The sequence below is a fragment of the Vicia villosa genome, linkage group LG1 (assembly GCF_029867415.1).
Source record: "Vicia villosa cultivar HV-30 ecotype Madison, WI linkage group LG1, Vvil1.0, whole genome shotgun sequence".
Taxonomy (NCBI): domain Eukaryota; kingdom Viridiplantae; phylum Streptophyta; class Magnoliopsida; order Fabales; family Fabaceae; genus Vicia; species Vicia villosa.
The window spans coordinates 233790435-233807025 of record NC_081180.1 but is presented as its reverse complement, the minus strand read 5'-3'; the positions used below and the strand labels follow the sequence as shown (position 1 = coordinate 233807025).

The following is a 16591-nucleotide window of genomic DNA, read 5'->3' as shown; positions in this document are numbered from 1 at the left end:
GTAGAGTAATATAAGTATTTGAATTTAATTAATTAAAATATTTGATTGAAAAGGTTGAGTATGGGGTTAGAGAAAGTTGTATTGGGAATATAAATGAAAGGTGAAATATCTTTGCATGCTCCATTGGTAGAATATGTTTCATATTCTTGCACAATATATGGAGTGAGAAAAAAATGTTACTTTAGTCACTTAGGTATCTACGAGTCTATGACTAATTCTGCCTACAATTCTACCATTGCTTTAATATTATAAAAAAACATGTGAGAGTTATATTTAATTTAGTTAAATTTAGAGGACAAAAGTAGGTAATGCATCATTCATAAATTATCCATATGATGTAGTATATGTTATGTTGAAAGGCAAAATGTTACATTTACTATTAATACATTTTTAGTGTTTCAACGATCATATATACGTCATTATAATAATCATAAATTAATTAATTATAATAAAATAAAATTGATAATTGTAATTATTTTTTATTAGTTAATACTTTTTTCTGTCATAGAAAAGGCTTTACTCCTCTAATTAATTAATAATTAAAATTATTAATTAAAATTAAATATAAAACAAAAGTTTATAAATTTATTAGTAATTGCAAGTAAAGCATATTTATTTAAAAAATAGAAAGAGAATCATATACAACAATATAGTTTATCTTAGATACTATTGTAAATAGGTATTTATTATATTATCCTTATTGAAAAGGAAAAAAAGTAGTGCAGTAGTAGATATAGTCTAGTTATAGCATAGTAATTTGATAGGGGCTATGTGTGGAAAGTTTTCTAAGTACTATTAAATATTAAATTGAAAGGGAGAAATACAATTATTGTAAGAGAATTGTCAAATCTGATTCCACTTCTCCACCTAACACCTCCATAATCAATAAGCACTAAAGAAGAGAAAATTATATTGTATAGTAAAAAATTCAAAAAAATAGCAAAAAAATTTCATTCTCATACATAATTTTTTCATCTAATTATATACTTACTTGAAATAATTAAAATTATCTCTAAAAAAAATATATAGACATTTCATATAAAAGCAAATTCAACAAAAATATAATCAGAAAAAAATAAATTGAAAAAAAAATAAAAAATTCATCAAATATATTTTGTCCTTAAAAAAACAAAATAGTTTTTTATTGACAGATAAAAAAAAAACACAAATAGTGATGATTTTAAAAAATAGTAATTCTTTTACACTTTAAGATATTCTCCTTAAATGCATATGAGAATCACACCATTCAAATTAAATACATACCAAAAATTTTAAATGCTTACTTAAAAAATTTGAATAAGAGAAGAAAAAGATTATAAAGTTATAAATGAGTATTGATAGGAGTTGAAGAAGAACATGTGCTGAAATTGCAATTGTAGTAATCTTAAAAATCAGAATGTATTTTAAAAAAAGTTGTGATCTTGAAAATGAATTTTGTTGTTTCTTGAGATCATAAAAATTTGAATTCATTGTTTGTTGTTTTTAATTCAAAATAATTATGAAATATCACTACCACAATAATGAATATGGCTTTTTGGAACCTTAAACTAAAACTTGTGATAAAAGATTTTAAAGATTGCATTTTTACATAGTTGATGGAACATAAATTGTAAAAACTCAACTTTTTCATACAATAAATTGAAAAAGTATAAATCAAAAAATATTTCTAAAACTTCAAAAGAAACTAAAATAAAAATCAGACATAAAAAACCAGATTTGTTTAAAGAATAAATACAAAAAGCAAATGATTTTTGGTTTAGAGGAATAAATAGATTGGTTAAGGTTGATAAAGGAAGAGACATCAAAAATTGCCTATTAGTCCAGATCTGAAAAATCATAAAAAAAATATTAATGAAATGGAACAAAAGGGCTTAAAGATTTCATTTTCACATGATTGTTGAAAAAAAAGGTAAAAACTTAGAAACCTGAACATCAAACTTGAATAATCTGAAAAGAAAAAAAAGAAGAACAAAGTTAAAAATCAAATGGAGAGGGTTTTGATATTCTTGCAATCTACCATCACTCAAAAACATCAAACTCAATTTCTATTCTAAAAACCCTAAGTACAAATTATCCCCTTTTCATTATAAAAACTAACAAAATCAAAACCCTAAGTTTCCTGGTTATTTTGTTTTCTCACATAATCATATCTTACTCCTTTACCTTCAAACCTTTGTTGTTGTTGACGACGAAGAAATTTAAAAACTTGGAAATCGAACTTGAAATAACCTGAAAAACAAAGAAGAACAAATATTACCTTAAATCTCAATAAAACCAATATCTATCATAGCTAATTATTTACCTTGAAAAAATTTGATTGTAGATCTCTAAAAATTCTCGCAGAACCATGTAGCCAGCGTTGAAGAAAAGGAATATGGGAGAAAAAAGAAGAGGAAGATTCAGGCAACACAAGAGAGAAGAAAGTAGAAGAGGAAGAGAGAGGCTATTGGAGAAACAGTGAAGAAGAAAATGAAGAGAGAGAATGTGAAAATGAAAAAAGTGTTCATTGAAAAGGTAAAATGGAAAAGTGGTTCAGTAAAAGATTTAGAGTATTTTATTTAAAATTAAATGATATAATAACATATATTTTTTCCAAACCTGCAAATAAACAAATTGAAGAAAAGGCAAAGATGAAAGCTAAAAGCATACACGTGGCAGCTTATTTGAACAGCAGGGCAATTAGGTACTTTCCAGAACAATCTATTTTCTTATATTGTAGATATGCTACACAAGTAAATTAAATATACTACTTGTTTTCTAATTAACCCAACCTTGTTTTTATAAAATTTGATAGGTTTTATTTATTCATTATAACTTTAACTCTGTATAGATTGAAAATGAATATGAACCTATGGAGTATGAAATTGGTGCTCCTGGTAAATCCTATACAAAATGTGCAACATATATGACTATGCGATTTCAGTGGATATTATAAAAGCAAGATGATGTTCCTGATCATATTGTAAGTTTAGATGAATCTTGCCATTTCTGAATTTGGTGCAGTTCCTCTTTTATGCTTGCAAGATTTATAAAAAAAATGGGATTGTTTATCAATTATTACATGATAACTTCATTATTTATTGAATTTAATGTGTAACTGTTGAGGCATTGTTTTTATATATTGAACTTGGCTTTTTGTTTTGTTCATTTCAGTATCATGGAGGAATTGTTTTTTCTTTATGAAGGATTGTTGAGGCAACCAAAATGGGGTCATGTGAAGGATTTATATAGAGCAATAATCTCTCTGAATCTACTTTAGTCTATGTATACCTGCTGAATTCATGAAATTTTCATTATTCTATTGCAAACTTTGTATTCTTTTATGCTTTAATTTGTATATAAATTATTTTAATTTGTATATAAATGCTCAAAACGGTTATTGAGCTCTAAAACAAAATCAGACGAATAACCCGACGAAACTGTTTGAATTAAGTTGGGATCCGCTATAACACAACTCATCCAAGCCGTTTGAAAATGGGCCTACATATCTCACTCGTGGTTTGGGTTGGGTGAGATTTTTGGGCCCAAAACCTCCCAATCCGACCTGTTGTCCAGCCACAGTGGAAGCATAGAGAATCTTGTGTCACAAAAATTGGTAGATTATTTGAAGTTGTCCATTGAAACCTGTGAGAACCCATACACCCTCGTTTGGCTAAGTAAGGGCTCCCAAGTTTGAGCAACATTATCCTATAGCGTTGTTATCTCCATCGAAAAGCATTATAGAGAAGAGGTACATTGTGATGTTCTTGATATGGATATTTGTCATATTCTACTTGGTCGGCCTTGAAGTTTTGATAAAGATATCACTTATAGAGGACATGATAACGTGATGATGCTTACACGGGACACACATAAATTGTTATGCCACCTGTTTTCCACTTTAATAGGAATCTAGAAGGAAAGAAGTCTAGTTTCTTGGTTATGATGCAGAGTAAAAAAGAGCTTGATGAGGCTGTTAAAGAAACTGAATTATTATTCTATTGGTGATTGCAGGGCTGGTGAGTGTTATAAAAAAGGAAATAAAAAATCCAGAAGAAGTGTTAGGGATCCTAAACGATTTCAAGGAGCTGACTGTAAATAAACTACCAAATGATTTGTCTCCTATGCGAGGTAGACGCATGAAAGTTAAATTTTACTGTGTTGAAGACGATATGATCGTGTTTCTGCTTAAGGAGAGGTTTTCAGTTGTACTTACCGCAAGTTACAACCACACAAGTATGGCCCGTTCAAAGTGACCCAGAAGATCAATGATAATGCTTATGTGGTAGATCTATCAGCTTTCATGAATATATTCAATACTTTTAATGCTGTTGACATTCATGAGTATCAAGTAGATGAGACTCTTTATCAAGAAGAGAGCTCGGGGTCGGATTCTTTAGAGGTGGGGAGACTAGTGTAAGATGGCTGGATGCACGTATCAAAGAGGAATTCACAAGTCAGAAAGGTTCAGTAAGATTTTTGCAAGTTTGGTTTCCGATTTCAGAATCAGTAGTATTATACCTTTCCGAATAAGAATCGACTCACAAATTTATTTTAGGCTCAAAGAGCATTTTACTATTTTATGCACTTTTCTGTTTTATTTATTTTTGTTTTGAATAAAATCCCATTAGAGTTTCTTTGTTTATGTATTTAAATACTTTTGGCAGGACCACTAGGGATTACCTTTTGATACTATAAAATTCAGTATTTTCTCTATCTGGTGGATTCTAGAGTTTTATTGGACAGGTTTTGCGCTTGCAAACCTGTATTCTTATTCTAGGTTTAGCACATGTTATTCCTTTGTGATTTTGGCTGCATCATTTTCCTGATATGTAATGATCATACAATTTTATTTGTGTTCTATTTCTTACTTCCAATTAACCTTGTTTAGCAATCTCAACCAAACCTCTTTCACTAACATGACAAAATCTCAAACGTAGTAGTTTGTTTTTGTCATTGAAATCTTGGCTAAACAATGATGCATGACCTCTAACAATAGAAACATTTAAAGTATATAGCCCACACATTTTATACCATTGAGCAATAGCCAATGCACTGTGCAAAATTTTAATTTGTCATGTTCAATTTTAGCGTGAAGCCTAAAACATCGAACTTGCTTATAGACAAGAAATTATGCTTAAGTTTGCGGACATAACCCTTGTTCCATAAAATGAATTCATAATTATCAAATATATTGAGTATAATGGTGCCAATACCATGAACTTGGAAGGCTTCGTTGTTATAAATTCGAACAACTCCATTTTCTTTTAACTTCAAAGTCTCGAAGTATTTTATCCTTAGACACATGTGATAAGAACTTCCAGAATATACGACTCAACTATTCTCCGTCTCCAAACTTGTTACCACTATTTTACTAACACTCCATAATCATCCTCATCTGAAGCAACCACAATTCGAACAAAATCACCTTTATTCCCCCACTCGAGACAATCCTTATTGAAATGAACAATTTTATGACAACTAAAATTTTAAACTTCAACTTATCAAAACCCTTAAACTTATACTTTGACATAGATTTCTTCCCATTTTGCTATCCTCTACCTTCATGCATCCTTCTTGAAACATTCAAACATTCACCAAGATTGTCAACCACCAACTTTTTCATTTGGGTTTTCTCCTTGGTTCTTATAAGTGATTGAACCTCCTCTAAGGTGACGTCTTCTTCCTTACCAAAAAGAAGAGCATTCTTGAAATACACAAAAGATCTAGATAATGAGTTCAACAAGAGTAAAGTCTTGTTCTCATTATTAAGTCTAACTTTAATATTTTGTAAGTTATCAATGATCTTATAAATTTTGTCAATTACTTTAAAATATATTTATCATCCATCTTTGGAAATGAGTAGAGTTATTATTTCAAACACAACCTATGAGCCAAAGACTTGGTTGTATACAAGTTTGACCCACATCTTTGTCGTGGTTTTCTCCATTGTGACTTCCCTTAGAACTTTATCTCATAGAATCAAGATAGTGGCACTCTTGACCATATCCACTGTCTTGGTCTTTGCTACTAGTATTAGAATTGTTGGCATAAATGCATTACAGGTCCATGCTTCCACTTAATTTTTTAATTAAGATTGCTTGCATTTCACATTCCACAACTCCAAGTCGTTGTCTCTAAATTTTTATTTATATCCCATTTGGAAACCATAGTGCACACTTGTAAACTTAATCCCTTGGTCCCACAGTAGGTGCCAGTTGTTGTGAAATTGAATGATTAAACACACCAAAAACTTGAGGTGCGGGTTAAAGAATAATGACAACCACATAATGATCTCAAGAGAAATTAATCTATCGCGTAGTATAAGTAAATTGCATTAGGAAGACAAAGATAAAGAACAAAAACATACCTAGTTTGTTTATCAAGTTTGATCAAACTGGTATAGAGTGGGGAAAAGAGAAGCCCTCTCACAACGCCAAAAAGGCCTTTAGATAACGCACCTTAGACAACTCTTTTATATAAAAGTGCTGCTATAAGTAAAATAAAAAATAAAACACGGAAACTGTATACGAAAATGAGTAAAAGCGCTGCTAAAAGGCTGACCTTAGACAGCGCTTCTGAAAAGCGCTGCTAAAAGGGTTGCTTTAGAAAGCGATTTTTAAAAAGCGTTGGTAAAAGAATGTAAAAAAAATAGAGAAAGATAAAACGCGTTTTATGAAATTAATTTCTAAATAATAAAACACACCCTAAAATTCTGAAGGGCTTTCTCACAAAAAATCACTCGCGAATTTTCTGAAAAATCTCTCCGCCATTCAGATCGTCGTTGCTCCACCGTTCTCTACTTATCTCTGCCGTTCTCTGTTTCTCCACCGTTCAAGCTTCGTTTTCCCAGATTCTATTCCCTTCATCCTAAATCTACTCAAACAAGAAACCCTAGAAAACTAAAAAACCAAATTAAACGGAGATGGAAGAAGCTACAGAGCAATACACATGAGGGACTGATTCACTGATGCAAGATCTACCTTATGGTGTAAAAAAAATCAAAAACACGCGAAGGGAGAGCAACATCTTACCCGCGTCGGCGATGGCAAAGCCTCCAGTGAGGCTCAAAATATAATTCCAGGTATGTTTGCGTTGCTTCTCTTTCTTTTACTCTGATCTTCTTCTTCTTCTTCTAGTGTGATATTCCTCTACTTCTCTTCTGTATTTTTCTGTGTGTTCTTTCTGCTCTGCATGTGCTTCTCTTTCTGTTTTGTTGTTATTGTTGCGTTGTATAGTGTTGTACTGAGACTAAGTATTGAAGGAGTGTTGGAAATTGAGATAGGTTGAGGGATTTTAAGAGAGTGGTGGAAGAAGGTGGAGATTAATGGAAGTGAATTGAGAAAGGTTTAGGGATTTTGAGAGAGTTGTTTTTTTGTTAAGTTTGTTTCATTACTCTGTGATGCAAAAAATGATACTATAATATGAATGTATGAATGTAAAATGAAATGAATCTTGAATATGGTTATAGGAATTTGAAGAAAAGTGCTAACTTCATTTATTTTATGTCAATATCAGATTTTATTTGTTAGTGACTTTTTTACTTGGAATATGATGATTGGCTGTTTCTACATGAAAGGAGCTACTGAATTGAAGCCATCGTGGGCCGAGGTACTTCACTCGTCATTTACATATCTCATGGAAAGTTTATTTGCATGACTTTTGTCATTACCTACATATTGATGATATTTATAATTTATGTGTACAGTTTTTGCACTCATTTTTTCAAGTAGTGTGACAAATTATTGAGGGATCCAGGGAGTACTCTGCAAACTATAATTTTTTGTAGGAAGTAGTCTAAACTAGCATAACATTATTGATCCTTGTAGGCTTGGGTCACAGTTGGCAGAGCACAACTTAATTATGGCGAACCTGATCATGCTATTGAAAGCTTTGACAAAGCTTTAGCTCTCAACGTTAGTTTTCATGAAGCTTGCTACTTGGTTTTAATGTTGCTCAAATGTTGGGTTTGATATTTCAAAATGAAGTTTGATGTTGTTAGAACAAGATTGAGAATCTATGTTCAGAATCTAGTTTTGGTGATAACAAGCATATATTTTGTGAGTAACAATTTTATTACTAATGGTTTCATTTAGTGTGCAGATACTATGTTATAAATCTTATACAAGATTCATCAGAAAAAAAGTACAACAACTACATCAAAAACCGGCTCAGATATGAAAGAATACATGAAGAATCAAACATTCAGAAGATTAACAAAGCCGAGACATCAGTCATCAGATGTTTTGATTTAGAACACATCAACTGCCAAAGACAGCAGAACAAGAAGAAAACAAGCAAAGTTGGAAAACAAGCTTATTCAGAAAGATCACGCAAGAAGATGTATCAGAAGTTCTAAGGACACAAGGCAGTGACATTCAAAATGCAAACAACAAAAGAAGTCATATACAAACCAATGAAGAATCTACAGCTCAGCATACAAATTAAGTCAAATACAAAGAGCTTAGAATCTAAGGGAGAGCCGTTAGAAACATCATCGCATGCAAAACAGTTGCAATGATTTAAAAGGAACAATTCCCAAGGTGAAAATAAGAAGCAACCCACATTCAGCGCATTAGAAAGACAAGCTTAACCAAAAGAAAAACGCCATCCACTATAATCATCAAGTTAAAGATAAGGTTCTGTCGAGAACTACACTTGTCATAAAAGGCTCAATCTAGACGAAGCGTTTAAAGCAATATTCAAACAAATCTCAATGGCTAGATTCCAATGGTAACATACCAAGCTCTATAAATATATCAAACTTCAGACTGGAAGGCATGCACTCTAGCATGTGTATGGATATGCATATGAGGTATGCATCCAGAATAAGCATCAAAATATGTATCCATAATACATCTACAGAGTGAAGATCAAGAAATATTTCAGAAGAAAATCTTTTGTAAGAAACTGATCATGAAAATATGAAAGAAGAAATGTTGAAGATATGTATCAGAAGTTACACAAGAGACAACGTACATGAAGTATATGATGGAACAAGAACATTACTAACATCAGCCTCCTAGAAGAAAAGCTCAAGAGAAGACAGACAGTTGCTGCTAAATGAGCAGTATGCTTCACAGGAAAGCTGAGTAGTACACTTGCTGAAGATGCATCAAAAGTTGATGATGAAGGAAAGAATTAAAGAAGCAAATCTACATAAGAGTTGTTGCTCTTAAATTGATTAGGAAGAAGCTAAGGATCAAGTCAGAAGTAATCAACAATAGAGTTGTTGCTCTAAATCGGCTTAAGAAGATTTGAAGAAGAAGATCAAGATAGAAGCATCCAACGAGCTACTGCTCTTCATCTGCTTTCAAAAGAAGATGATCTCACACAGAAGTTAAAGACAAGAAGACTGCAAGACATTTTATTCTTGTATTTAAATGTAGAACACATAGAGTTGTTGCTCGTAATGTGTTATATCTTAGAAATTTCTGAAAGGTTGTTTAGGCTCCAGAAGTGACTTCTAGTCAGTGAGTCGTAAACATATGTATTGGGAATAGGAGACTATCTGCTTAGCTAAGAAGCACTTTTGTAATCTCCAGAAGATAGATGAACGTTATATCCTGCTGGGATCCCTGAACGGTTCATTATCAGAAGTTAGTCATAGGGGTTTGCTATGCAGGGTTAGTCACAACAGGTTGGTTGTGCAGGGTTAGTCACAGTGGATAGACTGTGTAGGGTGCCTGAGTCAATGGACGTTATATCTCGCGGAGATCACTGAACGGGTCATTGTCCAGATGGTTAGTCACATCAGTTGGTTGTGCAGGTTGTTAGTCACGACAGAGGATCATGCAGTTGTAATCATGATTTGGTTATAGTGGATTAAGACCACTGTTGAGAGGAAAATCACCGGAAGAAGGTGGACTGGAGGTAGCCTTAGTTAGAAGGTGATCCAGGATAAAAATGAATGTGTCTTTTAATTTCTGCACATGTCATTTTAACTTAGAACTTCCAAGATTTAATCTGCAGAACTGTACGGAGCAAGTCAGAAGTTCTGATATCCTTAAGAAGTTAAAATGAACATCTTATTTGTTATGTAGTTATATATCTTCATGCTTCCGCAGCATTAAAGCATATTCCAATAGATGATTAAATGAAAGAAAAGACGTTAAAGAAAAGGAAAGGGAATTTTAAGTGATAAAGAACACAATTCAACCCCCTATCTTGTGTTTTTCTCCACCTTCAGATGTTGGTATTATTGTTGCCTCTAATATGTTTTCTGATATATACAAGCCAATCTTACAATATATATTACTTTTTGACACTTGCAGGGCACTAAATTGTACGTGTAGCAATGTTCGTGTTGCTTTTGGAGATCAACCAGATTTAGTTGAACTGGCTGGAAAATTATCCCAAAATTTTGAAGTTTTATACAATGAGGAGGTTGGTACCTTGATGGTGAATACATAATCAATATCATTCTCTCAATTATTTATCCAACATTTACTTGTCTTGATTGGGTAACATATCTAATGGAGATTGATTCTAAATACATTATATAGTATTTGGTCAACTTGAGTTTTAAGGATTCCCTTTCCACTTTAAAATTTCTAGATCAGTTACTACATGCGTGTCATTGAGAAAATATAAAAAGCTCTTTGTCAACTAAATATTATTTTCACATCTTCTTATGTATTTACTTAAAATATTTTATATGGTATGTATATTTTACAGCTGCTATTAGTTGACAAAAATATGACAATACAAGGGCTCTTATGAACATACTGGAGGATTGTATTAGAAATAAATTCTCTACTTTTTTATATTTTCCATTAAATAATTTTAACTTAAACATACTATGTTATATTATTATGTAGTACTTTCATGAATTCAAGTGTGCTCATTACTAAAGTTCTCAGTTGGATGAACTTAAGGAGGATTGGTGTCAATTCATTATTGAGTCGAAAGTTATATAAGGTATATAGTAATCTTACTTTAATTGATGAGAATTTTGAGTATATTCAAGTGTTGTAATTTTGTTGTGTTTGTCATGTGGTAAATTATATTTTGTTTGTATCATGGTATAAATTACGATATTTTGGTGTTGTTTCAGGTTATATGTGCAGATGTAGAAGATAGAGATTAATAGATTTTGTAATGGTATATAATGGTGAAAAATGTGGCATATCTTTTGGTGTTGTTTTTTTGTAAAGTATATATGTACAAGAGTAATAGTATATATAAGTACGTTGGTGCAAATGTATATGGTATATCTTTTGGTATTGTTTTTTATTGGATTGAAACTCCAATTTGTGAAAATCTGATGAAATTTGTAATGATATATACAGGTGCAAAGCATTAGTGATAACCTGGTGCAAATATGGTTAAAATCTATGCATATAAAATTGTATATATCAAACAGCGCTTTTTTTTCAAAAATGTTATCTAAAAAATTTCGTGGACATTAGACACCACTTTTACAATAAAAGCGCTGTCTAAAGAGGCTTTTTTTTTAAATTTTTTGTTTCAGAAAAAGCGTTGGCTAAAGGGGGCCTTTAGCCGCGCTTTAAAAGTAAAAGTGCTGGCTAAAGGGGGCCTTTAGCAGCGCTTTAAAAATAAAAGCGCTGACTTAAGATGGCCTTTAGCAGCACTTTCAAAGTAAAAGGGGTGTCTAAAGGGGGTATTTAGGAGCGCCTTTACTTTTTACGAAGCGTTGTCTTTACCTACAACAGCGCTGGAATAGACAACGCTTTATAACGCTGTCTAAAGTCAAAAAAAGGCGCTGTCTAAAATCTTGTTTGGCGTAGTGTCTATTCCATTATAAGATGAGTTACAAGTAATTAGCTCTCTAAGTTCATAAGAACATCTTATGTTTTTTACTCAAGTGTTTTTCAATCTCTCCTCTTAATACATGAATCGCATAATATCAAGGTGTTAATAAGTGTTTCTCAATCCTCTTATATGTCTCCAAAGATCTTTTAATTATTACATTAGAAACTTAAATTCTCACAAATCTCAAAACTTACACTATTTTGCCAGGGGCTTAACCCCTAGCAAAATACTAAGACACTGTGCCACCTAGTCTGCGCCTAGTGAAAGTTTTTTTACACTAGGGAGGGGTACATGCTTTTTCTTGTAGTAAATAAGTGACTATTCTAACTGAATTTAAAATAGTTACAACAAAATGTACAGCCTTGAGTATCGATAACTTACATTGCAACTTATTAGTGTTCACAATGTTCTCTTTCAATTTCGATATATGATACATTAGCTTTACTTCTATGTCTTTATTCAACACTACTAACCTACTACCAATTCCTATTTCATTCATGTAGATAAACATAAATTTACCAAAGTAAATTATGAAACTAATTTCTTTTATTTTGTGTAATCTCTCCTCACATCTTGTAAGATTGTGCAATATGTTATTTTGTTCAAAATTTCAAATGTCAATACAATTAAAACTTAAACTAAGCTAACTTTTGTCTTACTAATAAATGTAAAGCCACTCAAAGTAAAAATTTGTATAGAAAAAAAACAAATTTTAAAATTTTAACAAATTAAATATAAGACTTTTTAAACAAGATTTACATATTGAATTCTTCAATATGTGTTATAAAAATAACATGTTTCCAAACACATGTTAGCATTTATTTTAAAATAATTAAATAGATGATTAAATTTTAAATGACATGAATGGGATGGGATATGAGTATGGCAAGAAATTTGTGTTTGAACTAAAAGTGTTTGAATTCTTGGAAATTGAAAGTAGGTGGATCACATATCTAACCCTCCCCTTTCTTTCTTTTTTTTTTTTAATCTTTTTTCTTATTTCTTTCTTTTATTTTCATGGTGATAGAAGCTATGATGAATAAATCAAATTATAATATACATCTAGTCATGCAAATATATATTAAAAAATAGAACAAAGCATAATGCTTATTATTTACTAAAAAAAATGTTATGATTAATTCCAAGTTGCAACATAATCATTGTTCAAACTTTTAACTTGTAATTCTAAGACACTAACTAACACTACAAACTTAATTAAAAAAGCTATTAATTCTTGCAAAAGATGCAACAACTAGAAATGATACTATCAATAACACTTCCTTTAACAACCTTAAGATTCCTACTTTGCCTATTCCAAAAATGCAATGCAAAGCTCTCTTCTCTTATTTGCTTCATTTTCTTAACCAACCATTTTGAATGAACTTCATGATCTTTAGGCCCTTTAAACAAACTCTTTATACCTCTCCAATCCACAGGATAGAATGCAGAAGGTGGAACTATAGAAAAATTAAACCCTTCTCTTCCACTCACTCTAGAAACAACCCTAGATATTAAATAAGGACCATTATGCCCCCACTTGTTTCCATCAAAAGTTAGGGCAAATTCCTCAATGAACTTCAAAAGTAAAGGATGGTTTTTGTCAAATATTAATACAGCATTGTTCAAACGGCTCCATTTCTTTGTTTTGGCATCAATGTTTTGTGCTCCTATAGTGTTTCTTAGATTTGAGAAACTCTTCAAGATCATTACATCGGCATCTATGTAAATTCCTCCATATTTATACAAGAGAGAAAGTCGAAGTAAATTCGAGAGGTTTTGACCTAGAGAGATTTCACCTGGATTCACATTCCCTTGTTTTAATCGATTAAACCACGATTCGGCGTGCGTGTTTTTGAATATATAGTTGAAATCGGGTTCGATGGCAATGACTTTAAAGCCATTTTTTGTAAAAGGTTTTAGAATTTGAGCTCCTTTTTTAGAATCCATTGATTTTGAAACTATCACCAAACAAGCTTTTGGGTGTGACTTGAATAAGCTTTCAATTGATAAGAACTCTCTCTCACCAAATGATTTCAAGGGTGAAATCCAAGTCATAAAAAATCTAACCTTGCATGAAGAAGAAGAAAAGGACTTTGGAGTGAAAAATTCATCGAGTCTTTTTTCGAAACTTGTTTCACAAGGCAAGGTGTTTAAGACATGTTTGTGTTTTTTATCTCCTTTGTTGATGATTGGTGAAGAATGTTCTTCGTTACGGGCGAAGAAGACGGAAGAAGAGAGTTTGATTTTGGTGTGAGATGGTGGTGGAAGAAGGAGATGTTTGTGTGAGGAGTGATCATGATGAGGAATGTGAAAGGTGAAAATGGAGAAAGCATTGTAAGCTAAGAGAAAGAGAATGAGAAGAGCAAGGAAAGGTGTAGGTAGTATGAAGAGAATGGAAAAGAGAGATTTTTTGAAGTTGTGAAGAAAGTTATGGAGTTTGTGAAAGAGATGATGATGATGATGTTTGATATGATCTTCCATGAGAGAAGAGAAAATGCAAAAAGAGTTTGAAGTGTTGGGAGAGAAATGGAGAATTGAATGACTCTTCTAATCTCATTCAAAAAAATTGTAATATTATATATATATATATATATATATATATATATATATATATATATATATATATATATATATATATATATATATATATATATATATATATATAAATTTTGGCTTCAATATACTTTTAGTCATTTATCTTCTTTTACAAATTATTCCTTTTGATCATTTATTTTATATGAATTTTAAATTTTGGCTTCAATATAATTTTAGTTAATTTTCTTCTTTTTATAAGTTATTCCTTTTGATCAATTACTATGTTTTATATCTTTTTAATTTTTTTCAATATAATTTGTCAGTTATTTTCTCTTACAAGTTATTCGTTTTCATCATTATATAATTTGCCAGTTATTTTCTCTTACAAGTTATTCGTTTTGATCATTTACTATATTTTATATGTATTCTAAAATTTTGGCTTCAATATAATTTTTGTCATTTATCTTCTTTTACAAATTATTCGTTTTAATCATTTACTCTCTTTATTTTTAAATATAAAAATCATTAGATAAAAAATTGTTTTAAATATTAATATAAATTTATTTTTAAACTACTGGATTTATTTATTGTTTCTCTTTTAAATACACTCTTAAATAATGCCACTAAGTGTTTTAGAAGATGAAAAATCAAAATTAACTATATAATATGTAAATGGTATTTTAGATACCTCAATATATAAAATTGAAACATTAATCATCTTAAAAATGTATAAATATGTAATATGTACTTATATTTAAAATATATATTTTTTTTAATTATTTATCTTTTTCAAATGTTAATTTTTCAATCTACTTAAAAGTACTATATGTCATTTATTTTTATTGAGAATTTCGAACATATTTTATTGATAAATTTTGAACATAATCACTTTCATTCACAACCTTTAAGATCAACTTTCACCATTACATTAATTTTTTTTTTGTGTTTTAAAGATAATTAACAAAATGGTTATTTAATTAATGTCTACTATAGTCAAAATAAAGGTGAGATTTTTTCTTATAAAATACTAATATTTAATTACAATTATTCAAAAAAATAGTAGTTTGTTTTAAATTTAAATAATTTTGATTCTGCGCACTTAAAATTGATAACATCTTTATTTTTATTTTTGAATAACGGGTTAATGATAAATCGTGACAAATCATTGTTCTTATACCTTTTATTGAACTTTATAAATAAAAGATATAAATTAAAAGTAAACACTGAGTCAATTTTATGTAAAAATAAAATAAAAGTAGATTAAAACTATTTAAGTTTAAAATAAAAAATAATTTCAAAAAATAGTAATTAAATCAAAAAATAATAAATAAATGATATAACGGTTTAAGTTTTTATATTTTCTAAAAGTATAATATGTGATCATCTCTAATGATTAAGGGATGTTAGAGACTTTTAGATTTTATCGTGGGATTTATAGCAAGCTCTTGCATGGAGGTGAGAAGCTTTAGTTGAGTCCCTCATGTGAGATTAAGATGAGTCCCTCAGGAGAGACTTTAAGTTAAGTTTATCAAGCAAAAATTTAAGTTGAGTCCCTCAGGCAAGACTTTAATTTGAGTCCCTCAAGCAAGACTTTAAGTTAATTCCTTGTGGAGAGGCTTTAATTTAAGTCCCTCAAGTATTACTTGAGGCGAGTTCAATTAATTCTTTGTATCCTCGCAGTTATCATTCCTTTGTAGGCCAGATTATAACCATGCTCTTAAGAGTTTTTCTTTGATGATCATGCTCACGCCCTTTGGCGATCATTTACAAATTCTTTGTGTTATGGCTTTTTTGTTATTCAGGGCTTAGGCAAAGTTTCCTGCTGTTGTTATTCAAGGTTTAGGCCAAGTGTCCTACTTAGCCCAAGTATCTAGCTGTTGTTACCGCGAAAGGTGTAACGCCCGTAATATTCCTTTAATTATTTAATTCCCTTATTTTGAATTATTTAGTGAAATAGGAACCTATTAATAACTAGAAAATTTCTTTGCCAACCTCCCAACCTTCTAGTTAACCTCTGGTGAAAAACCCAAACTACCCCTGACTTCGGAAATGAACTTCCGAACTGCATAAAAAAGGTGTTTTCGGAAGTTCATCTCCGAAAGCGCCTTTTTTTTTAAAAAAATTGTCTCATTTCAGAAGTTCATTTCCGAAAACAGCATTTCGGAAATGAACTTCCGAAACAATGCGCGTTCTGCAGATTAAGCAGAACACTCCCCCTCCCCCATTCATTTACCCTAATCCAACATCAAACAACACCAAAGGCGAAATTTTGTTAAAAGACTTCCAAGGCAACATCAAAGGC

The 16591-nt window shown here is 30.7% G+C and overlaps 1 protein-coding gene and 1 long non-coding RNA gene across 2 annotated transcripts; both read right to left on the bottom strand.

The window, feature by feature from the left end:
* Positions 1-343: 343 nt before the first annotated feature.
* Positions 344-2536, bottom strand: LOC131623739 (uncharacterized). The gene is made up of 3 exons (XR_009290288.1): positions 2303-2536; positions 2164-2229; positions 344-892 (listed from the first exon to the last, which is right to left on the bottom strand). It is a non-coding gene; the product is annotated as an uncharacterized LOC131623739 (long non-coding RNA).
* A 10427-nt stretch (positions 2537-12963) lies between these two features.
* On the bottom strand, positions 12964-14261 carry LOC131623730 (uncharacterized protein At4g19900-like). The gene has a single exon (XM_058894757.1). The coding sequence runs from the start codon at positions 14233-14235 to the stop codon at positions 12982-12984; it is 1254 nt and encodes a 417-aa protein (XP_058750740.1). The 5' UTR covers positions 14236-14261; the 3' UTR covers positions 12964-12981.
* Between the last annotated feature and the right edge of the window lie 2330 nt (positions 14262-16591).